We start from the raw sequence: 27,177 nt of genomic DNA on the forward strand, positions 1-27,177 counted from the left end.
CGTTTCCCAATCACTGAAGTTATCATTGACTGCATTATCATTTTAAACTTATCTAAACTGCTGTGTTGTCTACTTTTCCTCCTTATTGATCACACTATTGATTGTGTCTACCATTAGCCACAATCCCTGAATGTTATAGGAAGAGTTTTTTTTCTTATGCCAGGAAACGGTCTGGTCGTATTTGATTATGACGTCTTTTTGCTGCGTTTGCTGGCTTCTGTTAAAGGTGTGTCCTCAGCTGTATGTCTCTACTGGTCAGTGTTTCTATATGAATGTGCACAAGACTCCACTGAAACTCATTTCATTTCAAAGGATTTTATTATATTTTTATTGATCTTAAAATGTCAAATATCAGCACATGCTCCTGTCAGTAGATTCTGTATTAAAATATTTATGTAATCCCCTTTTTACACATGGAATTATTTACAAAAATGGCCAAATAAATATGGGGATTTTAATGATGTAAAATGTGAGGTCTTACAAATATTTTAATTTAATGTTTGTCTTGTCTAACTAGTGCTGAAATTTGGCAGAGCAAATTGCAAATTAATGTACCATTTTACTTTAGATTTGAGGCAAACACAAAAAAATCGTATTTTGATTTATGGATTGAATGATTTCAAAGCATATCTTCATTTTCAGTGTGGACGAGATGGCAGGGAAAAAAATCCTAATTATTTACTACAAAACTTTAGAGAGAATGGTAGTTTTTGCATTTCATTTCTAATGGAAAGAAATATATGATTAGAGCTGGTGTCTGTAACAAAAAATGTTCCCTTTTGTCTGGAATAAGATTTTTAGGCCAGAGCACAATGCTTCACTTAGATTGGCATGTTGTGACACGTTTTACCTTGATCAAAAAAGTGCTGCAATTTGCACTTGACTTTATTGCGATTTTGATATTTCTTTTAATTAGTTTACTTTTCTATCATTTAAAATAAATAAATAAATAAACAAAGGCTATTAAAATGAAGCAGCCCAGCTGCAAAGATTAAAAACAGAGAAATAATAACGATCTCAAGATAATTTTGGCTACGTTCTTTCAGCCATGTTAAACCCTCAAATTGACAGATATGTGTGAAATCTGGAACTATTCCCCCCAAGCAACACAGCTGCGTAAAAGCACAAAGAAAACAGTGAGGCTTTATGTGAATATCTGTATGAGGCAGCCTGGACCTTATCTGTCGCTATTACTGAAAAATGCAATGGGGTCAGGGCCACCTGTGTGGGAAAAAAAGGCTTTAGTTCTGATTTGCAAGCATCTTTTTTCAGATGTAATGGACTTGGAATATAACAATGATACACAGTCATGGTTGGCTAATTGGTTATTGAGCAAACACAATATAATCGCAGGTTGAATGTGTGCCACATGGCCAGTTTCAGGCTCCTAACAGAGGTGCTGATGGGTGAATGTTTGTGTGTACGACTGAGAGAACAGATGAGGGCGGTCAATAGAGAGCACAGCAGGGGTCTGTGGAGACAACAAAGCAGCGTGCACGCATGTACGTGTCATGCTCACGCCAGCGATGAATAACAGAGCAGGAACAGGTCTGTCGAAAAAAGGAGACGGCTGATGTGCATGCGTGTGCACATCAGCGGGTCTGTTAGTCGACTCCCCCGAGCACATCTTTTCATCTCCAGTGCAGCAAGAATGCCCCGATTTTCTCCTCACTGTTTTTTTTCCCTTTGCTAATACGTTCTGGCCTCAGCATAACCCTTTTCTTTGCTTTTTCTCGTGTTGATGTTTTTGCCTTTAAGTCAGTTGACGGGGTCACAACAGAACAGGCGAATCTGATGACTGATTCAGCAAGTGTTGATAGTTGGGGCATTGTTTATAGTGAAAGGTCAGTTATTTTAACTCGAGGAATCGGAGCAATTCACAATGCAGCTCTTTGTGTTCGTTCTCTTTGCTTTATTGTCCCATCAGGCAGCTTTCTAATAATATTTCTTCCAGCCTGGTTGTGTAAGAGTTCAGTCAAACATCACAAAACCGTATTTAGGCTCCAGGAGACTAAAAACAGCAAATATAAACCTTTTTCTCTCTGTGTTGTAGTCCTTAACCCTGTAAAACCTGGAGCATTCATACGCCTGTCACAGGCTTTATAAAACCTGAGCAGATTGATTTGATTGCTTTATAAAAATATGGGGGAAAAGTCAATGACAAACTTGAACAAGAAATGTCCCTAACGAATGCAAAAATTTAGCAAAAGGTAACAAGAAAATTACCTAAATAGATTGAAAAAAATGGGAGATAATTATTAGAAAAGTATTCAAACAAATAGGGAACAGTTATTATAATAATATGAGTTTATGTTTTAATTATTTCACTGAAAAAATGAAATGAAAATATAAAAAGAATACAAATATATTTTTTTTATTTTCAGTGCTTTTCAGGACATTTTCTTGTTTGTTTGTTTTTCTAATTTTCTGGTAGGTTTTTTTTTTGCTAATTTTTGGGCCATATCTTGTAAAATTACTTGCTGCCTTCTTCCCATGTTTTGAACAGAAATCAAGCCAGTGTGCTCAGGTTTTACAGGGTTAATAAAAAAAAGAACAACAACACTGGTGTTGATAAACGTAATGTGATGAGTTGCACTTTCAGCAACTTTGCTGTAACTTTCTCTCAATAATGGTTTTGCTCAGAGAGGAATCATTTGGGTAAAAGAGCGACGCTCGCTGTGCTGTGTGTAATTAACCCAGCATAGCCGTGTTTGCACTGCAGCACGTGACATCCGAGGAAATGCAGGCATGCCAGGAATCTCCAGGAGCTTGCCCTGCCCTCTGCAAGCAGCACTCACTCCTCCCGCTCGCTCTCGCACACACTTGAACTCACTTATTTCACATTCCTGTCGGCGAAGCCCACACACAGGCGCTATACTTAGACAAACACCGAAGCATGCACGAGTCGCACATATTGCTTCAGTTCAATACTCAAGCCAATCAGGTTTAATTTCAGCGTCCCCGTGTTAAATATCACTCTCTGCTCATTGCAACAGTGTTTTAATTAAGATAGCCCATGAACTTCTGGGACTTAAGACACGAGTGGGAATACAGAGACGGAGCTCGGCTGAAAAGATGTGGAGGACACCTCGACAGCACTTCTTTTTGAACTGCCTTATTATATTCATATTCTGTCAGGTCTCAGGTAATTTCAGCTTATTTAGCAGAGGCAGGCAAGGGCTTGATTTTAAGCATAAACTGACGGTGCCTCCAGATATATTGGCAGGGCTGATATAAGAGTTCATATTACTTTATTGCAGAAATATATTCGTATATCTAGCTAATTATAGGGGCTGATATTTGGCATTTTACAGATTATCTGTATCAGCATTTTGTCATAATGATTGCCAATATATTTAATTAATTAAAAAGTGCAAAGAAAGTGTCAGCCTGGGAGGCACTTTTACTTTGTCAAACCTCAGGGAACTTTTTTTTATTTATTCATTTTTTGTTTAAATTTTCACTTGAATTAATTAAAAAAAGTTGATGGTAACTTGCTGTATATAATTTTGAATATTCCAGTTTTTATTGAAAACTTGCTGGAGTTTGTTATATTCCAGATTCGGTCTTATTAAGTGCTAATAATCAGTATCTGTGTCAGCCCTGAAAAACATTATCACTCAACCCCTAATGTTGTTCGAAAAGCAACAAAAAATCTGCAACCCAGAAAAACAGGATACTCGCCCTTAAAGAATCTCCCGCTCAGTCAAATGGGCATGTGACCACAATATGCATTGTGTTTTTGCACTTTGTGTCTCTTGGCCCCTAAAAAGCCAATTCGAGTTACCGCACTGATGATAGAGATGTTTTCAGTAACAACATGCATGCCTTTGCTGAACTGTGTTATGAAAATTATTCAGCGTGAGAGGGCATGTTTCTGTCTCACTTCCAGTGTTAATTTTGGCAGCTACTTTAGATTTAATCTCAGTTTTTAGATGAAAATGCTTATTAGTTTTAGTCACAGTTTAGTCTTTTTTATCCTTTACATGTGTAATGGAGGGAAACTCAAAGTTATTACAGGTTAGTCAGATTTTGTTCAAAATGTTTTCTCTTTAAACTAATTCATTCGGGGTAAACATGTATTATGAGCTATGATATGATATTATTTCGGTAATTTAGCGCGGCATAAATAAGCAGGGTGGTGCACCTTTAAGGGTCTTCTCAGGTTACTTGTATTTTTGCCACCTGGTTTGTAGCCACAGGGCATCTCTCTATATCATGTTACTGCAGTGCATCTTGTTGTCTTTCTGCAGAATTATGAAATGTGTCCACGGATCTATTGTTTTGTCACCAGCTGAACCCTTTTTTCATTAAGCCGTCATGCTGGTCTCATTAACTTGCTGTCGGTTTCATCACTTGAATTCTGTGAATCTCCACACATTTTTCGACCAATTCAACCAGCGACATTGCCTGTTATTATTATTTTGGACAAGACGCCCAAATGGGAGGACATATTATATATTTTGAATTTTTGATAACTCACCACTAACTTTAATGTCTCATTAACGAAAAACACATTATGTCATCAAAGATCTATTTTAGCTTCGCAACAGCTCATCTTAATCATGGAGAAAAGGGTTGTTGAAGCACATATTTTGTCAAAGGTTTTATTAACGAAATCAACACCGCTTCACCTTTTCTTCGATTGACTTCAGCTCTGTGGCTCACAAAAACAGATTTGTTTATATTGTGGTTTCATGAAAAGCTTGTCAGAAATGAGTTTAAATGTTGTCAAACGCTTGCACACAAATTGCGCTTTTTCAGTCATCAGTTTTAACCTGTTAAATCCGTGACCGCCATGTATAAATCAGTTGGCTGTCGCTGCTGAACCTCTTCTTTAGCACCTTCTCTCTGCAGTCTGGTAGCGAGGGGTTTTGCAGGCTGCAGGATAAACGCTGAGACAAGCTGCAGAGCTTGTATTGTCACAGTCTGGTCTGTGAACGGTGATTGTGTGTGACATTTGCTGCAGCTCAGCAGTCTAACGGCTCTTTTGCGCACAGGAACATGTCAAGCCAAGGTCAAGGACAAGTACAGATCGAGCGCACATGTATGTTCGGTTGGACTCTGTCACTTCACACTTTGTTAGAAATGGCACACGGCATGCAGCTGGCGAAGGTACAAATCGTGCTATCTGCGCTCTCAAGTACAGTGTGATTCTTTTTATGTGCATCATCAGGTTCCCCCCGTGGTGTATTTTTAGATCTGCTATCACACACCAAGTTCATGACGTCGCACATGTAGAGGAGCAGTGTTTCAGACAGCCATCGGGGATCAGCATGTGCTTGCCTGTGGGCTTAGGGCTAGTGTTTTGGTTGTTCCTGGCGTTGATCCTCTCTGGAGTCGTGTAGGAGGGGTGTGCAGACTACTCTGTAATTACGCTGTCTCCGTGACATATTAATGGGGTTTGGCTTGTAATCCTAAGTAACGTCTTCTTTCTTGTATTGTCGATGAGCGCGTGTGCAAAGGTGTTACCCAGGGTTTTTATAGGAAAAGAAAATCACAAAATAACAGATTGAAGGCTAGATTACATCACAATAATAATACATGAAAAGTCAGGGTTCCCACACCCATGAAAAAGTTATGAAATTAGAAAAATTGCGTGGAAATAGTTTGGAATTAACAAATTTCTTTTTAAAAACATGGGGAAAAAATGAGCAACTTTGTAAGAAATGTTCCAGAAATTGCAAGACAAAAGTAGATTTAGAAAAATATTACTAAATAAAAGTAAAGGAAAACCTTTATTTATATTTATCATAATTACATATTTGAAATTATGTTACAAAATTCTTATAATTTTTATGCAGTTTTTTAAAAAGTCTCATTTGCAATTTTTTTCAAACTTTCTCTTTATCTTTCTTTTTTGTTTTATTTTTTATTTTATTTTTTTATTACCCTTTCTTAGGTAATTTTCCTGTACTTGTTATAAATTTTAGGCTAACATTTGGGTAATTTCTTCTCTTGTTGATTGTGGCCTTCCTATCATGTTTTTGAAAGAAATCAAGCCAATTTGCTAAAAATTTCAGAGTTAAAATATGTTCTTAAAAATCTCAAAATGCGCAAAATACGGTATTTGTAGTACTAATTAAAAATCAAGTGCTGCACTGCCCCCTGATCGAGTGGACTTGGTGGAAACGACAAATAGCTCCTTTAACAAGAAGTAAATGCATACAGACTCAAAATTATTTTCCCAGCAAAGTTGCAATGAGGGAGTCAAGTTAGTGAGCGCAAACAGTTCGCTTTTCTGCAAATGCCGGGGAAGTCCTATAAAAAGGCTGACCCCTTTTATACTACTTCAGTAAAGTTATGTAAATTGGATGAAGTAATCATGGAAAAGTTTTGAAATTGAGTTAGTAAATATGTGCGTGAACCTTGAAAGATGTTCAGGTTCTGTACTTATATTCAAGCAGATGACGTGTTTGAATGGAGCGATGCTCAGTTTTCATCACATCATCACTCGAGAGTGTCACTAGGGAGGTTTCTGCATCCTTGTTCCCCTGGCCTCTCCGCTGATCGCTGGTCTCCAAGGTGATGGATCTCCCAGGGTCCGTGGTTCGCCTGTGTTGTCACGGAGAGACAGCAGATGTGCTGGGGCTTCCCGGTCACTGCGGACCCACCGTTCACCCGTGTGTGCACAGAGGCCCCGCCGATTGCTGTTCCAAATGTGCTTGCAACACCACAACCTTGGCCTCAGGGTCCGAGCCAAACATGTCATACGGACCTGCTCGTCTCAAAGCTACACTTTGTCCTCCGGCTTTGAAAAAGTTGCAGCTGCATGGCTGAAACATTTCATAGCAACACCTAAAGTGGAGCAGTTATTTTTTCACGGGGCTGGGATGCTACATCTGTGAACTACATAGAGGCGACTCTGTGCGGCTCTTGTGGACCACTTACTGAACTTTATGCTGTCGGCTTATTTCTGATGATCTGTACTGACACTACAAATTTAAAATTTAAAATATAATACCATATAAACATCCCATACCTATTAAAAACGACCTACATGCTGTAGATCAAGTGTTGAATTTGTGTTCTCTTGTCATTTAGCGGCTCACATGTAGAACATTTCCCACCCAGCTTTGACCTTTTTTATATTTAGTTACTCAAAAACAGTGGGTGTGTAATCCAGATTTGTTGGATCGGGGCAAAAGTGACAGATGTTTGTCAGCTCATGTGTATGCAGCACAGAGCTGGCTGTTGATGCCACCTGGTCGGGTTACTTTCACTTCAGGCCCATGATTGAGTCATGACATTTTGTGTTATCTGTTAAAGCTGCTGTCTTGTTCATTTTTCTCAGCAGGCGGTTCAGCTTGAATCTGATCAGAAGGGACTCTTTTTGAAATAAATGGCTGATTTTTATTTTCCAAGCAGTAGATTTCAAGCCCCAAAATCGCTCTAACCCCTTTTCTACAGAGACTGCGTGAAAGGGCCGTTACAAAGTCCCTTCTTTAGGTCTCCCCTACTTTTTTTTTACATATAAGCAAACAACAGGGGCATAATTCTGCCCCAGTTTGTGATTTTAGAGAACAAATCAATGTTTTAAAAGCAAATGAGACATGACAGGCACTTCTGGACATCAATGTCTCCTCAATTTGCGGACATTCGTAGCTGCTGTTCTTTTTTTTTGAGTTAGCTGCTAACTGCAGTGAGGCAGAATAACAACACGCACCAGGAACACGCAGTGTAAAAGTGGCTACTGTAATATAACCAAATAGTAATACAACATCAGCTGTCATATTTGCAAGCGATTATCAATCAAATCACCAGATTTGCCGTTCAGTCTGTCAGCAGAGACTCGAAGGAACGCTGTGACAAATGTGCTGTGAATAATGGCCGTTGTGCAGCGTGTCAGAACTTGGCAGCATTAAATCTTGATTGTCTGAAAAATATCTTGCCAAAACTCTCTCGATTTTAAACTGAAATTGCAACCAAACGTTAGCGCTGTATGGCATGTACATAGCTGTCCATTTCAAACATTCCTGAGGCAGAAACATAAAGACAGAGACCCGTTTCAGACCTGCTTCAAGAGGGACAACGCAGAGACCGTGAGTGGAAAATGATAGACACTGAGCCACATGATCCTGTGAGGGAGGCCACAACCTGGACACATACAAAGCATCAATTGTACCGAGGCTGCTTATACACTCACGACACACACAAGCACTTTCAGTCAGTTTTTAAGGTAATACTCATCAAAGTCCATGTAGTACAAGATCTGAATAAGCTTCAGCTGTTTGAAAACTCATTTGTTCCCCAATATCAAGCTTTTAAAGATTGCTGCGTAAGGCTGCAGGGATTGTTCAATAGCCTCATGTTGTTTTACCTCTGGGTGTGTACATTATGTGTTATGTGCAATATTTTGCAGGTGCAATCTGAATTATGTGCAATTTATTGGATGATTTGGTACAGTTAGTGCTGTTTTGCTCATATGCTTGTTTTTTGTGACTGTGAAGGCACATATGAGTCCAAGATTAATTTTCCTACAGGGACAATTAAGTATATTTGTATTGTTTAGTGGTTGATGATACTGGTTTTTCAGAGCTGATACTGATAATTAATAGTCAATGAGAGCGATAACCGATATTTGGAACCGATATGCAGTCAAAATGAAAATGAAAATCTTCTGTCGATACCTAGAATTTGGAAAATAACTCCAACACACAACTTTGTTTAAATGCCTTTAACAAATGTTTACTCAAAACTGAAATGTTCAACATCATATACGGCAAGTTCCTGGCAACGTTGTTTTTTTTTTTTTTAAGTCAGCTGAAAAATTAAATAAAAATAGCTCCCTGAGGTTTTACAAAATAAAAGTTCCTCCCATGCTGACATTTTCTTTGCACTTTTTAAGTAATTAATTTTATCTGCAATCATTTAACTTAAAATGCTGATACAGATAATTCGCAAAATGCCAAATATGGGCCCCAATAATCAGCCAGGCTGATAATCTGTTGACCCCTATATCATCATATTCATGCATATCTTCAGCAGTTCAATATCCTTCTTTCTATTTACTCTGGATCAAGCAGCTACAGAGCAAAGTGCTCCTCTTTCTGTTGCTGCTGTGTTATCATGTAGCATGTTGTCAGTACGTTAACTAGCCAGCTATTACTTTTACATGCGGTGCCTGGGCCATGCAGTGGCAGAGGCCCTGGTTGCCATGTTGGTCCCCTGCAGTTCAGCCTCACTGTGGGACAAACGGAGAGCTGGCAGGCAGGCAGCACATACCGGATCCAGCCCATCCAGGAAAGAGCCAAACGTCCTCTGTGGACTATAAACAATAGGGCTTCTGGTTTTGTGTCATGTTTGTGGGAACACAGAAAGAGAATGGGGAGAGCATGTGATGAAGTCCAGGAGCGGGGGAGGAGGTGGAGGGCCTCCTCTACAGTTTCTGATCTCCCTGTTTACTCATTCATTCCTGCTGTGTGACTGCATAGCTGGAGAATCTCAGGCCATTAGTTCAACTAAACAGCAAAGTCTGAATTGAGTCTGTGTGCACTTGCAAATAACTTAGGACCGTCCCTTTGTGTTCCCTTTGTGTTCCCTTTGTGTTCCCTTTGTGTTCACTTTGTGGTCACTTTGTGGTCATAGTGACTTTCCACCTGCAGCACCAGTCATTAGCGTGATTGTGCTGCACCTGCTTTTAGGGCTGTAAGATTATGGTTAACATGACAATCAGGATTATTTTGGTTAATATTAAGATCACTGTTATTGATCACGATGATTGGTTGCTTTCAGGGACAAATATTATCATTGCACTTTCACACTAAGTGAGCAGAGCTCTGCTTTCACTTTCACCTTAGCTACATTCCTGCTGATGAACAGATATTTGCAGCAAAATAATACCAAAAATAATAATCATCTTACTTTACTTTGCCTGAATTCAGTGTATCTCCAATGAACACATATCTGCCGCTGTATTTTTAATTTTTTAATTTTTAATGTTATAACGGTCACGGTTCTGTGATGTGCTGCAGCATTGTTGTCATGAGTTGATGTTTGATAGAATTAACGATAACAGTGTGATAACAATATTCCTAACGCACAACATACGGTGTTTGTGTTTTGTTGAATATGTTGCTTTGCATCGCAGACACAAGTCTCTGCACTCTCTGCATACAATTTCATCTCTCCTAAATCCAAAATACCAAAAAGCAGAGTTTTCTTAGTGGAGCATGTATTTTAAATGTCAATATTACAGCTGATCGTGGTCATTTAATTGTGAGAAGCCAAAATCATGATCAGGGTTAAATATTGATTAATTGTGCAGCCAAACTTTCTCTGGACATTGTCTTTTTAGATTTGGTTCATCATTACAGAAACGTCCCAACATGACTGTTCTCTTCCAGCAGATTTCCCAAACTCATGGTGCAGTTTGTTATTTGTGTTGTTATATTGTGTCCTGCTTTCTGTAACATCAGTGTAGGATGTTGTCAATAACAGTGTATTGATTTTCTAGCTTGAGCGTTCTGTTTTAGTCAGGTGGAAGATGGACTTTATGAAACCTGAGACGGACGCAAACTGCAGGCAGGTGTTCGAGCTCTGAAGAGATCAAGTTCAGGGCTTTCAGCCTGGCTGCTGCTTTGAATTTAGTTTGGATTGCAAATCTGCACTCATACTCCCTTTCTGTGTCTTTCTTTCTGTGTGTTAGTGTTACTAAAGTTGTGGACATGGTGTCCTGGGACTGGTGGCGCAAGCTTTTCCATCACAGTGACAGTTTTAGTAACCAAAGAGGTGATTAGCCCACCAATATGGCAACAGTAGAGGGATTACCCGTCTATTTTTAAAATGCTGACTGAAAATCGCTTTACAGCACCAAGCAATCACCATTCTGGGCTGCGGATCACATAACCATGAAGAGTGCCAACATCTGCAGTATTTACCATCATTATGTCTGTCTCTTTGCGAAGTAAATATAGTTTACTGCACCGAAAATGAAGGAAAACGGCCTCTACTTTCAAACTCATTGTATTTCTACTAAGTTATGGGATGGCATGTGTTGCTACCACTATTTTTCTGCAGCCGAAATAGTAAGAAGGTGTAGATTTTTCAAATGCTGATACATATGCACGTGCCGCAGTGTTACTCTTTACGTTTATGTGTGAGTGGAAGAGCCTCTTAGCCACACAATGCCACGTCCACCTGTTCTCCCTCCATCTTCATCTGTCGGCCCTCTGGAGTGCACATAAACAGACGCAAGCGCGATTTCTATTTATTTAACAGTGCGCGTTGACATCGTATGTACAGCTGTCAAAGAGGAATCTATGAGCAGGCTGCACTTTTGGTATGAACTGCAACACGATAGTATTGTGGTAACTAAACAAAACTCATCAGCATTCCCGGGAGGCAAAGGGGGAAGGCCCTTGTTATCACTGCGGTTGTTTATTAACCATGTTGATTTTGTTGGATTTTTTTGGCACTCATGGTGAAACGATTCTAGATTTTTCAACATTCAGTGAATTACAGCTTTTGTTACGCCCCTGTTTGTCTTTATTTTTCAGCCTTGGAGGCTGCAGCTCGATAGTGACGGACGTTAGTTAAAAACAAGTTGAAGTTATTTCAGAATAATTCATAATAACTAATGCTGACGCATAATGAATGTTTGTTGACTGTTTCATGATTTGTGGACTATTTGTATATATGCAGGCGTCCCACGGTTATGGAAACCCTGAACTAGTCATGGAATTTCACATATCACATTTTTTCAAGGCCTGGAAAAGTCTTAGTAAAAAAGTTTTGGAAAAGTCATGGAATTTTGCTGTGTGTAGTGAATTTTTTACAGTAATCTCTGGTGGATACCCTTCCACATAATGTAGCATATTTATGTTAACATAGTTTTAATAATGTGCAATAATGTTTTGTTTACCATCCTGTACATTTCTTTATTTTCCTCTCACCCTTCATGTATTATAACAAGCAGAAAATCAGTTTGAATCTGACACATTTAAAAAAAAATGCCAGGAATGTTTGGCAAGACGAAAAAATACTATTATTTGTCCTTGAAAATTCATGGAAAAATTTTGAGATTTTTTCCATGAAAACTTATTGGAACCCTGTGTATGTATCCCCCCCCAAAAAAACCTCCCGACATAGCAAAAACAAACCACATTTTTCAACATTTCGTGTCAGTCAGATTTGAATATTGATCAGGAAGTTCATTACCATGGCAGTGATCAAGCTTCGAAGTATTTGGGTCAGTACTGCGTTTCCTCAGATAGTTTTGAGCTGTTTATTGTGGCCACATTAGTTGGTTTGCCCGAATAGAGGATTCCCCGTTGGTTTTCCTCTTTCCAGGCTTCCCCGTTTATCCAGAGCTCTCTCGCATACACACAACCATAAACACACATACATAAACAGCGTGCATACATCCATCCGTTTCTCACTGACTGCTCTGACTCATCCTCACTGAAGAAAACACGGCAGCACAGCACAGGACGATCACAGGGCAGAGAGAACGAGACGCAGAGAGAGAAAACGTGCTTTTTATGCCACAATGTTCATAACTCATATTTGCCCCAGCTGCTAAAAGTGTATTAGTTGGGGATGCAAATTTTAGGCTGTGCCCTTAACTTGATTATACACAACATTAGGGTTCATTAGGAGCATGTAAAATATAAAATACCCGCTTTTCCCAAAATGATTTAAATGGGTTCAGCTGCTGAAAACACAAAGATGGATCAGACTTAAATTAATAAAAAAAATGCAGCTCAAACAGATATCCATCTGAATTCTTTTTGTTTTTTAAATGTGTTTTTCAAAGATTATCTTGTCATCCAGGAAATCACAACCACCACACACATTTTTTCCTCATCATGCAAATTTTGTCTGCACTCAAAGTGCAGAACTGTTCCCAAAATGTGTTGTTTTTCTAGCCAGCCACAGCTTTTATCTCCCCTCAATGTCTTTTTGTCAGAGCTGGCTGACTGTAGCTCAAGACTGCTAAAGTGCAGCGGTAGGCTCAGACATCGCTTGGCTCGAGCCGCGGCTGTGTTTGCTCTCCGCGCAGATCAAAGTCGCCAGGACAGGTGTAAGTTGATGGGAATTAGCTCGGCTGTCACTCATACAGGCTTTACCACACCCTTCTCTCTGTGTGGCCTGCTGAGGGACTGGAGCCGGATAAGGGAAGTCACGGCCGAAAGTGCCACTTAAGTGAAACACTCGCACACATACGCACACTGTTTTACAACGGCACACAAGCACAATTACGTGTACATAAGAAAAAATATGCACCCACACGCCTACTTATGTGCTGCATAGATTGTGTGCAAGCAAGTGTGATTGAAGGTGCAATTCAGCAGTGCGCTGGTGTGTTTGTGGACTCGGTTGTTCTTGCTTGTTTCGTCTCACATGTTTACCTGAGCTGCAAGAGCGAGTGTGTGGGAGACGGTGGGTGAGGGCAGAGGAAGTGGGCTGTAGGTTTAGAGTCGTGGGTAGGTGGGTGGCTGCATTGTCGGCCTGATGTTTTTGGGTTTTATGATGAGGCCAGCCGGAGCATCGTTCTCCACACTGCGTATGGGCCACAGTGGACCACACTAAACCGCGTTAATGACCTGCTGTTGATTTGTTGCACGTTTTGTTTAAAAAATCAATACAATTTTTAATTTTTATAGCACCTTTCAAACAAATCAAATGCAATTCAAAGTGATTTGCAGTTAGATTGAAGAAACAAAAACAAGAACATGAAATAAGTGAAAATGGATCCTAAAAAAAAAAAATAATAAAAAAATGGAAGAAGTGTAAACCAATACATGTTTTTAGTTTATGTTTAAAAATGGCATCATTCAGCTGGCAGAGAGAAGAGCGGTGGCTCTACAGTAGGGCTGGGTGATATGGCCGAAAATGTTGTCTTGATATAAAATTCATATTGGTTGATATCGATAATTATCTAACAAAAACCAAATCATTATTTTCCTTAAGTTTGAAGGCTGATTTTTGCTCCTGAGTGAACATTTCAGAAACCATACTGTGCGTGTTTTCAGAACATGGCAAACATTTTCCAAACAGCAGAACATTTGTACAAATTTTACACCCAAAGTGTTAATTTCTGTCACATCTCAATCAAAACAATAAGAAAAGACGGACTTTAAAGACACTGTTGTGTAAAAAGTCTATCTGACGAGTAGGCAGAAACCATGTTTACAGACGAGTTAGTGTATAAATGTTTTATTCACATTATACTTAGTCACATAATGTAACAGCCAGTTAGTCATTCTTGCATTAGACGAGTAAACTCTGCAGACTGTAGATGATATGAGGCGAAATCAGTCACGGTGTGATATTATTTGTGGTAAAAACAAGCATAGGCGTCTATAAATAATCTTTATGCACGTGTTGAATATTGTTGAAACCTTGTAATTATGCCATGCGCTTTAGTCTTCTTCTTCTACTCCTGCTGATCCTCAATCTTCTTCTTCTATGGTGGGTGGTAACTGATGTTTAAGGTGCATCACCGCCCACCTCCACGGGGATACGGGGGCTTTAATTATATGGAGGATTTATTGAGCATTTAATATATCACTATTAAGGAAAATTATATTGCGATGATTATCGTTAGCGTTTTATTGCCTGGTCGAGACCACACTAAACCACCTTAATGTCAGCCTGTTTATTTGTTGCGTGTTTTGATGAATAAATCTGGCAGAGAGGACAGCAGTGAGTCTGCTGAGATAATTTGTTGGACAGCGGCTGAGGTCTCTGTCCCCATTAGTGGTGCAGAGTGTCCAGAGCACTGTGGGAATCCATTGTTTACTCTCTATTCTTCATTAATAAACCACCATCACTCCCTTTCTCTCAGCTCACTCCTCTCTTCTTCGCACACAATCTTGCTTTTCTTCTCCGTGCTGCTTTCCCCGCTTTCTATCCTTCTTACTGATTCCTGCCTTTTGTTATCCTCTGCAACATTCCTCTCTCGAGTCTTCGTCCTTCCATTTCTAGCCCTCTCTCGCTTCTCCGCGGTGCCCTTTCGGACAATGGAGGAATCCCCTGGCTGTGCTGCGGGAGGGGGGCAGTGAGAGCTGGCCTGTGACTGACAGCCCTGTGTGGGTCTGGCTGCTCGGCCTTTGTCCCTCTGCCAAGGAAAATGGAGGGAACCCAGAGAGGTGGAGCAGCGGAGAGAGCGGTGGGAATGAGGGAGGGGAAGAGGACCAGTTAGAGCGTCATTCATGTGTGGAAGTTTTGGGAACTTTGGGTTTCAGACAGTGGTCGGCAGGGGGAGGGGAGGTGCTTTGGCCAAGCAGCAGAGCAACATCAGCCCATGTTTCTCTATCAGCTTTGGCCTTGAAATGACTGAGCATGTAGAGCTGCTGGTGCTTTTACTGCAGAGTAAGAAGAAGAGCTGCACGACTCATCTGAAAACAGAAATTACCATCTAGATTCATATGTCTATGCAACGTCATTTCTAAAGGACAATGATTCTCTCTAGGGCTCGACAGATTTTCGGCCTGGCCGATTATTGGGGCAGATTTTGGCATTTTGCAGATTATATGTATCAGCAAAAAGTGAAGTAATTAAGTAATTAAAAAGTGCAAAGAAAGTGACTTTTCCCTTGACTTCATAAAAAGGTTGCTGGGAACTTGCTGTAAATGATGCTAAAAGTTTCATTTTTTAATTAAATATTTGCTAAAGGATGTGTTTTTGCACTTAAGCATCCAAGATTGCAATAAATGTTTTTGTTGGAAAAAACTAAGAACCATGTGAGAAAATTGTGATCTCAATTCTAAGGATTCAAATTTTAGCAAAAAATGTGCAGCCCTGGAGTGGAAGACAGATTCTCACTCATGTACTGAGTTTATACCACAATAGCTGCAGCTATCTATAGAAACGAGTGTGCAGTAATGAGGCTCGCCATTTCCAGTGACCGACCAAGTTACTCAGTCAACCAAATCCTCTCTGCTTTTTATTTCCCCGGACACTGAAAGAGTCCAGGCCAGCACAAAGCATGTGCTCTCCCCTCCCTTCTCTTTGAGCCCCTCACCCCAGTAGTGTGCATGCAGTGTGTGTGTAGTTTGTGTGCATTGTGAGGGAATTGATATTGGGAAGAGTGGGGACGTGCGGACTAGGCTGACGGGGCAGATTTGGCACAAGATTAAGAGGCTTGTGAATGTGTGAATAGGACTTCCACTTACAGAGGAGAGGAAGTGTGTGAGGGTAAAACAGAAAAACGAGGGCAGTGGAAGAATAGATGAAATAGGTTTAGTAATGGTATGTAATTCTGCTTCCTCTTTTTTTGCAAATTTGGAGTGGGTCCATTGATTAAATGCCTCCGTATGCATGCTGAGACTTGAATAAGTTGGTTCAGCTCTTTTGTTTTTGTTTCACTAAATGCCAAGACTCTACACCAGTGATACTCAACTTACAGCCCACGGGCAGATCTGGCCCCCGATATGGTGCCGTTCGGCCCCCCAACCGTTTTCTTATTCACAATTTAGAAAACACTGGAAATTGTTTTTGTACTTTTAGTATACACAAGATGCTGGAGTGCATAAAACAGCATCAAAATAGAGCTGGTTTATCAAATAAAGTGCCAGTGGAGAATCCCCTGCACCCCCGACAGAGGTCCTAGCTAAGCCCTAATGTCCTGAAATCTTTTACATGTCCTAAAATCCTAGAAACATGCTAAAATCCCAGAAATGTCTTAAAATCCTAGAAATGTCCTAAAATTCTAAAGGAAGTAAAAAAAAAACCTAGAAACTTCCTAAAATCCAAAAATGGTCCAAAAATCCTACAAATGTTGTAAAATCCGACAAATGTCCTGAAATCCTATAAACATCTTAAAATACTAAGCATCCTAAAATCCAAGAAACGTCCTAAAATCTGAGAAATATCCACAAATCCTAGAAATTTCCGAAAGTTATAGAAATGTCCCAAAGTCCTGTAAGCTGACGTATCCCTGCTGAACACCTTTTGTCTCTGCAGATGTTACACCAGCAGTTTTTTAAACAACAAACCTGGCCTCAGGTTAATGAATCAGGGCAAACATAAAGTTGGGGGTCTGGGATTTCTCCATGGTCTCCTGCACACTAAATGTGCTCTGTATGGTTGAATTTGGTGTGTGTGTGTGTGTGTGTGTGTGTGTGTGTGTGTTCGCAGTGCAGGAGGAGCCTGTCCTGTCTGTAGTCTGAGGGCATGATTGGAGGGAAACCTTAAGCTAAATGGAGTCACTTGACTGGAACACTGCAGCCTCTGTGAGCATCAGGCTCCGGCTCACTGCACCTACAGTGGGACGTTACTCAAACAGAGAGCATACAGTTTACTCACATGTGTCATAAACATGCGCTCGCTGCTTCTCGGATATCTGTAGCCACATTTTAATTAGTTTCTCTGGAGTGAAGTGAGGTCGGCAAACATTAACGTTTCACCCTGTGAATTCCTGCGAACATAAACGCCCTCATAAACACTTCTGCCACTACACGTATGCACGTTAACGTACTGCTCCTTCGCCCTGACTGTACTGTAGCCAGAGTTCCTGGCAACCTTAACCAAAGTAAAATAAGACTCTGTAAACAGTGGTGTGTGTGTGTGTGTGTGTGTGTGTGTGTGTGCTGACTTACAGACCTACAGCACAGGATCCTGTCTCCCCTGTGACCTAAGGACGTCTGCAAAATGCAGAAGCTTGCATGCACACACGTACAAACACACATCCTGAGGCGCATTAACACTGTCTGAGTGGAATGTAAGCTAAGCAGGGCGATGCAGATAAGACAAAGCAGAGCGTTTTACGATGCTGTGCACACACTCGCTGAAGTGCAGCGTGTCTTTTCGCGTTGCCTCGCTGTGTCTTTCATCACTTGCTCTCACACAGGTTGCTCATGGGTGACGAGGCTTCATTCACTGTATAATAATGGGGGATATCTCAAATAAGTATCCACACCGCAGAACTCATTTCACACTAGCTTGAGTTGGTCACATTGTGGATGTGACGCAGACCCAATCCTCCCCGGTGAGACACCTTATCGTAGTCAAACAGAATCAGTGCAGCTGTGTCAGTTCTCACAGCCGTCTTAAATACCATTAATGTAATTTACCTACTCGTTTTTCTCCTGAATTTAGAGCAGTTTAAGAAGGAACTTTTTATTCAGCTGATTATGTCCAGTTTGATGTTTTAGTAGCTAAAACTGTCCTTAAAGAAGTATTTCATTGAAATAAAGAGAGTCCTCTCATAAAACTAGGCTGTCTCTGCAATAACATTTGCAACAGATACTTAATGTCCGTAGTCTTTCATGTATTCCTCTAAAAAGGGTTAGTTTTTTCAACATTGTTATACACAATCTAAATTTTTCACTGGACAAAAAAACCCATCAGATTTATGTTAAAATTCACATTAGGGCAAAGTAATATTCAACATTTCTTCAATTGTGGTCATCAGATAATTGGTGTTAAATTTCACTCCGAGTGGCATAAAAAAAGTCTTCAACTGTCTTACATCTAACTTACCGTAAGCTGCAGGAACACTGTTCATACATATATTCAATTAGCATCGCGTAGTTTTATAATTTAGATTTTGGTCCGAGTTTGAGAGAGAGTGGGTAAGTCGCTTGATCCAGCTCTTAACTCTTTGTGTCCGTGTTGGCGGTACCCGACATGTGCAGTACGAAAATGTGGAAGTACAGCCTGTAATTCCAGCAACAGCCTGAAAAACAGCAAAACGTAAAATGCATCATCTGACGGAGCTTGGCCATCGGGGGAGGATGGATCTCCGGGCGCTGGTTAGATGGTGGGAGGTTTACCACAGTTCATCTACACATAATACCATTTTTTTTATACAAAGCTGGTTGAAAATTGGTATCTATTTTATTTAAAAAGACAAACCAGCCAAACAAAGACTTCCTACCAGACTTATTAACAGTTATCAGCTTGCTAGTTTTGATTTCCAGTTTCCAGTATTGATGCTTGTTTTTCCCTTAGATTTAACCAGCAAATATTTGCAGTTGAGTCTGAGCGCTGTGACGCAAAGACTTTGGAATTGATTATTCCCCTTTCTTTAGGCACCAGGCTGATAAATAGTACTCTGATGGTGGATTACATATGGGCTGTGTAAGACTGTAAGTGCTCTTGAGACCCCACACTGCCCTCTGCTGACGTGGCTATCATTTATCTCCCTCTTCCTCTCACTCCTTTCTCTTCCTCTGAGCTTCATCCTCCTGTTCGCAGCTTCACTCCCTTCCTTAAGCAAACAACTCTCACAAGGCCCTCATTAAAACATCCCTGTTGCAAAGTTGTAAAGGAAATGTAGCACACTAGTTCTAACAAATGTGCAGCCTCACTCTATAAATGGTCACACACACACACACACACACACACACACACACACACACACACACGAGCACGGCCCTGTAAAAACTGCCTGAGTCACTGGGCAGACTGTTGTGGCTAACTAATACAATGAAGAGACGGTGGCGGTACACTAAATCCCACTGCTGCCGCTTGTTATTCCAGTTGACCCATTGACCCGTATAACACCGCTGGTTCTCCATTGTTTAATCTGAAAGTACGTCAGTCAGTGGGAAGCAGCAGATCCAGTTTTCATTGATAGAATTTGCACTTATTTACTAAATGCAATTTGACACATCAAAGACCAGATTGATGGCATGCACGTTAAATGTCAGTGTTTGACTGAAGATATCCAGCGGCTTACAGTCTCTCAGAAAGATACAAAAAAGATAAACATGTTGTAAATCAAATCTTTGGTTTGAGAACTGAGTACAGCATCACAGTTGTTTTGTAGAAAAACACCAGCGAGCCTGTCGGTGAGCGGCCGCTCAGGAATGAATGGCCGTCTTTGTGAGTGTTCATAATTACTTGTTCTCGGGGATGATTGCATTACTGTCTAGTTTTCCCCTCATCACCGATGGAGCTCTGGACGGTATCTAGAGAGGGCAGGAATGCACTGATGCACAAGCTTTTATTGGGTGATTGGTTTAGCCTGAATGGAAGAATTGGTGATTGTCTATTAGCAGTAATGCGGCTGAGCATACTTTGGTATAAGAGTATTGCCTCACAAAGGAAATAAAAAGTATACTATGCAGGGATTGTTGGCTACTGTTTGTAAACAGTTTTGCCAACAACAACTTTGTCTGCTTGGCGTTCGGCCTCGCTTTACGTTTTTTGGGTGCTGTATCTCTTTGATGCTTGCTGCCTAAAGTCTGGCTCCTGGTGCTGCCTTTTTGAGTCCTGGTTTCACCTGTGCACTGTGTCCAGGAATGTCCCAAACATGGCAAAATAAAGACGTACGACTGTTCACATAGAGCTTTTTTTTGGCAGAAAGCAGTGATACTTAACTGCTGAATTTGCATTAAAAATATCTCTATATAATTTCACATAATAAAAAATAGAAAACTATGTACACACATGCACCCATACACTCAAATTCATACAAACCATCATACACTTTAACAACAATGCATGCATTTTAAATACCATAAAAAAACTATATCTTAAACCAATAAACAACACTGCTCCTGCAGCTCCGGCTCAGGAGGTAAAGTGGGTCGTCCACTAATCAGACGATCCCTGGCCCTTCCAGTCTGCATATCGAAGTATACTTGGGCAAGATACTGAAGCCCAAATTGCGCCTGATGGCTGATTTGTGTTTGAGCGTGTGTGAATGTTAAAAAACTGAGTAGCAGGTGGCACTTTGTATGGTAGCCTCAGCCGTCAGTGTGTGAACGTGTGTGTGAGTGTGACAAGTAGTGTGAAAGTGCTTTGAGTGGTTGAACGACGTGAGAAGCGCTATCGGAGAGAAAATCCATTTACCGTTTATAACAACATACAGCAGAAGAACCCCCAAAACCTCAGCTTTCTATCATATATCCATCATTACTGTTAGCTAGTCAGCTATCGACACAGCAAATGACAAGCTGCTAATGCATAACTGAAAAAAGCACAGCGTTCACCAGCAATGTTCAGTGTCCGACCCTTTTTTCCCCCCACACGTGGGCTTTTTATAGCTCCGGATAGACGGTGAATGAGCGACAGTGACAACCGTTCTGAAACGTTCAGAGATTTTTAATTAAAAGTGCTCAGAGCAGCTGCAGAAAAAAGTTGGAGCGCTCTTAAAAAAAGGCTCTGGGTGCTGTGCCTTTGTCAGGTGACATTAAAAAGACGCTGGTGCTGAGAAAAAACGCTATGTAAAAAAAGAAAATATATGCATAAGTGATGATGGAGAGGGATAACTTATTGTATGAATCTATGTATAGTATTTGGGTTTTAAAAAAAAATCCTACATAGTATGCCTTTAAAGAAAAGCCTCAAGCTTTTCACGAGCATTTGTGGCATAATGTTTTTGAGTGTGTTCTTGTGTCTCAACACACACTCTCCCTGAGCGTCTTTCGGTCTCCGAGTGTCACCTGTTCTGCCAGCCAGGTTGCCACCCGTCCTGGGGGCCCGTTCCCATCTGGGCTTGGCCCCGGTCACATGGCCGTCCTCAGCTCCTGTTTCCTGTTCCTGTCACCTGATACCTGTCACCTGCTTCTCTCTGAGCCAACACCCTCTTTGTCTCCACCTGGCTCTGTCCTTTCCTGTATTTATGTCCTTTGACTCTCCATCAGGTGGGGAATTTTGATAATCGGGAAAGTACTGACAACAAGCTCTGTCTTGCACTTCCAGCTAACTCAAACCAGTTTCTGGGAAAAGCCTCGCTGCTGCAGCCGCCTCACTCTTCATCCAAACACAATACACACAGCTAGTTAAGAGCAGGAAATGTCTGTCATCGAGGACGCCGATCTGCAGCATTCTTCTCTTTGTCAGCATGATTGCAGAGCTGTCTCCCAGCATGTTGTATGAAGTGTGTGTACACGTGTTTCGCACTTTTGTCAAGCAGAAATCTGACATCAAAGACGACATGACTGACTACATGTTTATGTGATAGCGTGGAGACAGGAGTGCAACTGTGCTTCATTTGCAAAGTTGAAACTGCACGGGAATTGTTTGGATTTTTCAATTTAGTATATTAATCTCTTGTAATTGACACACATGGTTGTTCTCAGCAGAGTGCCTTGTTGGAAGCCGGAGCTTTAATTTGAATTAAGTTTCAGGCTCCAAGACTGCACCCCGTGTTCAGAAGGCATCCCTGAATAATGAGTTTATACAAATTCCTACGCCAGAAAGCCCAAGTCGGCAAGTTTCTCAAGAGTCCTCCTCCCTTGCAGCGTCTGAGGAGTGGATTGGCTTTTGACGGGGCAGACAGTGGCTCCTCTGTGGGCTGCAGAACCCGGGACTGATTGAGGGGTTAATCACTGCATAGTTTTGGCCTGTTTCTCTTGCTGTTCCCCGCCAGCATGTCTTGTCTGTCCATCTCAACAGCAGATCTCACACACACACACACACACACACGCAAAGAGCGGCTGGCGGAGGAATGTTTCTGAACGCTGTCCGGTCCAACAACCAGGCTCTTGTGAAAGCACTTGGCATGGCCACAGCCGCAGCACTCTGCTCAGCACTCCTATCGAAAGCCACTTTGTTTGGTCGGCGTTGCCATGGTGAGCAGGAGTTATTGGGAATATGATGAAGGAATGTTTTTTTAAAAACCAGTCCTGGACGGCTCTAATCTAAACATGCAGGATGGTTTGTGTGTCGACGTTACAGTGCTGGTTAAGGCGCATAGAATCAACACCGCAATTAAAACACCAATAACAGTAATCTTTACAAATCGTGTTTTAGGGCTGCAACTAATGTTCAGTGATCAGTGTTTGAAGCCCAGGAGCATGTCCTCAAATGTCTTGTTTTGTATTAGTAATTCCAGTATCACGAAAACACAAATTATCACACTGCTTTATGTATCTAAAAATTGTCTCTGATGCTCATATTATCAGCTGATTCATTGAAACACAGACACTGTATATCTTTGTGATTTGTTATTGAAATCATTTTTCAAGCAAAGATATCAAACATTTGGAGGTTCCAGCTGGTCAGATGTGCTGCTTTTGGCTTTTCTTTCAGGGTAATGTATTCTAGGTTTTGGACGGTTGGTCTGCAAAACAAGCATGTCTCTTGGTGCTCTGGGAGCAGTTAATTGATGAAATAATTGAGTTCAGCCATACTCATTAAGGTGGTTTGAGGGACACCAGAAGCTTTTTTCCACATGTAGAGGAACTGTTTTTATTGACGCAGTGTCATTTGTCTCCTCAGCCTTTCTTCAGACTACTGAACCTTCGGAAGCTCGGCCTGAGTGACAATGAGATCCAGAGACTCCCTCCTGAGGTGGCTAACTTCATGCAGCTGGTGGAGCTGGACATCTCCAGAAACGGTACACAAACACACACACACACACACACACACACACACACACACACACACACACACACACACACACACACACACACACGACTTCACTTTCAGTTTCTCTCCGATCCCTGCCCTTTAAGACCACCCATTAACACACAGTTAGTTTAATGATGTGTTTAAAATAACCTTCCGCTCTTGTCTAGACCCCCCCCTCAGGGTGTATCGCGGCTCAAACTGAGGCGGAGGTGGTACCGTCCTCATCATGTGCACATGTGCATGTGTACCTTAAACTGGCTCAAGCAAACACTTCTTACAAATATTTTAGGTTTTATAATAGTTATGTAATTTAAGAAAATGACAGTTTTAATAAAAAGTGGCCAAATTGTTACATGGTAATCATATATAATGTAGATTTTTTTTAGCTAGTACAAAGGCTATGTCCTTTCTGCAGGTTGGACTCCAACCGTTACACTACATCTGTCCTATCAAAAAAAGTCAAACACCCTCAAAAAATTATCTTACAGAAAAAGAAAATAGTGTTTTCCATGAAGACACACATCAGTGACAGCAAGACATTTGATAGCAGCTTCACCCCAAAAACACAAAACAAAAAGGGGGTAAACTGATACCTGCCGTGTGGTGTGAAGCAGCAGGAGCGGAGCCAAATCAGCCGGAGAATCAGCACCCCAGCAGCATCTATCAGATAAATATTAACTGGCCTGTTTGCCAGATTATCCTGTTTACCCCCAGGCTCAACAGACTCGTACATGATTCACCATGCCCTTCAAATACTCCTCTAAGAGGAGCAAAGAAGGAAATGCAGCATCATGATGCAGCCAAAAATCACTATTACATACTGAGAGGTGAAACTCATTAAGGGGGCTGCTCTTTAACTCATCAGCTGTGACACACGCGCAGATTTCGTGTCCTCTCTGTGTCCTTGCACACAAAAACACTGATACTCAGTGGCAGGAAGGGCCTACAAGGTAGATATGAGACATCTGCTCTGCCTCACACTGCATCAAGTGCTGTGGGAGCAGTGTGCGGTGGCCTGTAAGGGCCTTTCCCATCTGTCTGCCCGCCTGCTCCTGCTGCAGGACGACGCTGAGCCAGATAAGCGTCACAGGCTGCTTGGCTCAGTAGGGATTTCTTAACCTGCACCTGCAGGATCCAGGAGTAAATGTTCTTTGGTGGTCAGGCCCATAGGTCAGATGTCTTCTTTTGCCTTCTGCATGCGCATCTTTGTACCGGCCAGTTCTTAATATGGGCCTGAGGTGCAGTCAGCCAACTTTAGCTCACTCACTTCTGTCGCCCAATGCAAACTTTAAATAAATAATCAGTTTTACACTGCTTTGCTTTTGTTATATAAGCGTGGTTGCAACGGTATAAAATTTTCACAGTACGATAACCGTTTCTGAAAATATTATTGTTTCATGATATCAAGGTATTACAGAAACCCTAACACGTTCCATTAAAACTAAAATAACAGATTGTTCTCTAAATATTATGTGATGGGACAAAAATGAAGATGTAATGGTGGACCTCCACCACGTCCTCCCTGGTGCAACTTCCGTCTCTGTCCGTCTCATTTTCCCTTCTTTCTCTCACTTTCCTGCTCTCGGCCATCTGGTTGTGATTACAAGGAACTTAAAATGATTCGCTCCATAGAATATGACCCTCCTCCACTTTACATCTGTGTGTGTCCGTGGTTGTGATGCCTTTCTCCCCCCCCCGACACCTCCTCTTTTCTCCTGCAGACATTCCTGAGATCCCCGAGAGCATTAAGTTCTGCAGGGCTTTGGAGATCGCAGACTTCAGTGGAAACCCCCTGTCCAGGTAAGTTAGTGCGACTCTGTTCATCACCACCATGAGAAAATATGACGTTTGCCCAGATGGAACAAGTGGAGAAAAGCAGCACTGCTTCGACAAATGCAGCAAAGCATGATAAGCGTCACTTATGCGCTCGAAACACTTTACTTTCTGATTTTAAATAAATGGTATTGGCGTGCTTGACTGCGCAGCCTGCTACGACAATACGCTTTTCATCCAAACAAGGCTCTGTATGAAACCGTCATATCAACATAATGAGGAAAGAAATCTTTGCTTTGTATAAAGTCTCTGTTGCACTACTCTGATCACATTTTTTTCCACATCTTACATAACACATAACCCCCTCCTATAGAAAAGTAATGGAATGACTGAATAAAGCTTTGATACTGAACACTTTAACAAATGGAAATATGTGAAGGTTTAATAGTTTTGTATTTGAGTCAAGTGAATCCCATTCAGTGTACAACAAAACCCTCTAAGAGTCTCCCTCCACTCTGTCTTTCTGCCTCAGATTGCCGGATGGTTTCACTCAACTCCGAGCGCTGGCTCACTTGGCGCTCAACGACGTGTCTTTGCAGACGTTGCCCAACGACATTGGAAAGTATGTACACATGCACAGTGGCTTATTAATGAGAATTTGATAAAGAATGAAGAAATTGTTATCCTCTGCTCATAAGTGATTGAAAATACCAGATTTTAATAATGGTTCAGAATTATTTAAAACCCACATTTACTGTTAATTAATTTATTTTTTATGGTTATATTTGTCATTGGAAATATTTAATAAGTTTAGAATAGGTAATAGAATAAAAACAACACACTTTGTGAAGGTTATTTCCTCACAGACATGTAGACATCCCAGTCTCTATAAGCATGCATGAATGCATCCTCATGTTGTGTTGACAAATTTGTCCAAAAGACTAAGCTTAAGACATTTCCTGTATATTTCTTATTTTAGTTAATTTTCTAAGTACACAATATTGGTTCAGTTAGGTTTTTTTGGTAATTTCAGTTCATTAGATTAGTTTTAGTTAACAATAATAACCTAGGTTTTATAGCTGCTAAATAAATGAAAAAACGTATAGAGGCAAGGAAAATTTTACTTTTAAATAGATTTCAGACGCATTTCCCTGAGCAGGCAAGTTAAAGAAAAAAAAACCTTGAGTTATTAATTGAAAAAAACAAAGCAATAAATTAATCCATAATTAAAAAAGATTAAAAGGCTTTAGTAGCAGTCCTCATTGTGAGTACTGCTACTTGAAAAACTGTCAAAATTATAATTTTTTTGTCAAAATTTTAAGAATCTCTATAATCAAGTCATCACACTGGTCCATGTGTCCAGACTGAAGGCCTCCGTCTCAGTTAAATTCTTGATACATGAGGAGCAGGTTTTCAGGGAGTGTAATTCTGTTGCCCAGTGGGCTGCGAGGGAGCTGTTCTCTGGGCTCTTGGCCACCGCTGTGCTCAGACAGATGGAGGAGCCCCTCACCATGCCAGGCAGCCCGGTCGAACAGACCTGCCATCTGACTAACCAACCTGCCTCTTCTCTCCCCTCTCACTCCCCCATCTCTCCTCTCAACACCTGCCACCTCCTGCTCCTCTTTCTCTTTTCCTCGCCTCCTTTTCACTGCCACACCTCCTTTTGTAGCCTGGCCAACCTGGTGACGCTGGAGCTCAGGGAGAACCTGCTGAAGTCTCTGCCCACGTAAGTGTCACCTTCCAGCAGCACACATGTGCAGGTTTCTTATTGAATTTCCTGCCGTTCCCATCAAACACAGTGCAATGATCTCACAATCAGGGTTTCTGCAGATCCTTAAAACATCTCAGAGGGCATTGAATTCATTAATCTAAAAAAATAAGGCCTCAATTGGAAGTAAATTGACTTAAATTAATCTTTAAGAAGTCTTAAAATGCTCATACATGGAAAGTAGGGTTTTATAAATCTTTTTTCTGACATTGCATTAAGAATTTCAAAATAATGGCAACATCTGTTTTCTGTTAAATAATTTAATAAATTCCTCTCCTTAAACTCATCATGATGGGAATCTGAGCAATGGAATCTTACATGCAGATTGAGAAACACAAAATCGCCCAGAAAACCAGCCAGAAATGCCAAATATTTCCCACTCC

At 41.0% G+C, this 27,177-nt stretch overlaps 1 protein-coding gene across 11 annotated transcripts in view; it reads left to right on the plus strand.

The window, feature by feature from the left end:
- The window catches only part of scrib (scribble planar cell polarity protein), a 100,136-nt gene that overhangs the window by 17,685 nt on the left and 55,274 nt on the right, over nucleotides 1–27,177 (plus strand). For all 11 annotated transcript variants that reach the window (XM_088072051.1, XM_088072044.1, XM_088072045.1 and 8 more), the window contains exons 2-5: nucleotides 23,122–23,239; nucleotides 24,975–25,053; nucleotides 25,559–25,648; nucleotides 26,696–26,752. In XM_088072051.1, coding sequence (XP_087928177.1) covers nucleotides 23,122–23,239; nucleotides 24,975–25,053; nucleotides 25,559–25,648; nucleotides 26,696–26,752 — 344 coding nt within the window. The remainder of the gene's footprint in view (nucleotides 1–23,121; nucleotides 23,240–24,974; nucleotides 25,054–25,558; nucleotides 25,649–26,695; nucleotides 26,753–27,177) is intronic.

This window comes from Plectropomus leopardus, chromosome 21 (assembly GCF_026936395.1).
Source record: "Plectropomus leopardus strain MGB_pleo_1.0 chromosome 21, ASM2693639v1, whole genome shotgun sequence".
In the NCBI taxonomy this organism is placed as follows: domain Eukaryota; kingdom Metazoa; phylum Chordata; class Actinopteri; order Perciformes; family Serranidae; genus Plectropomus; species Plectropomus leopardus.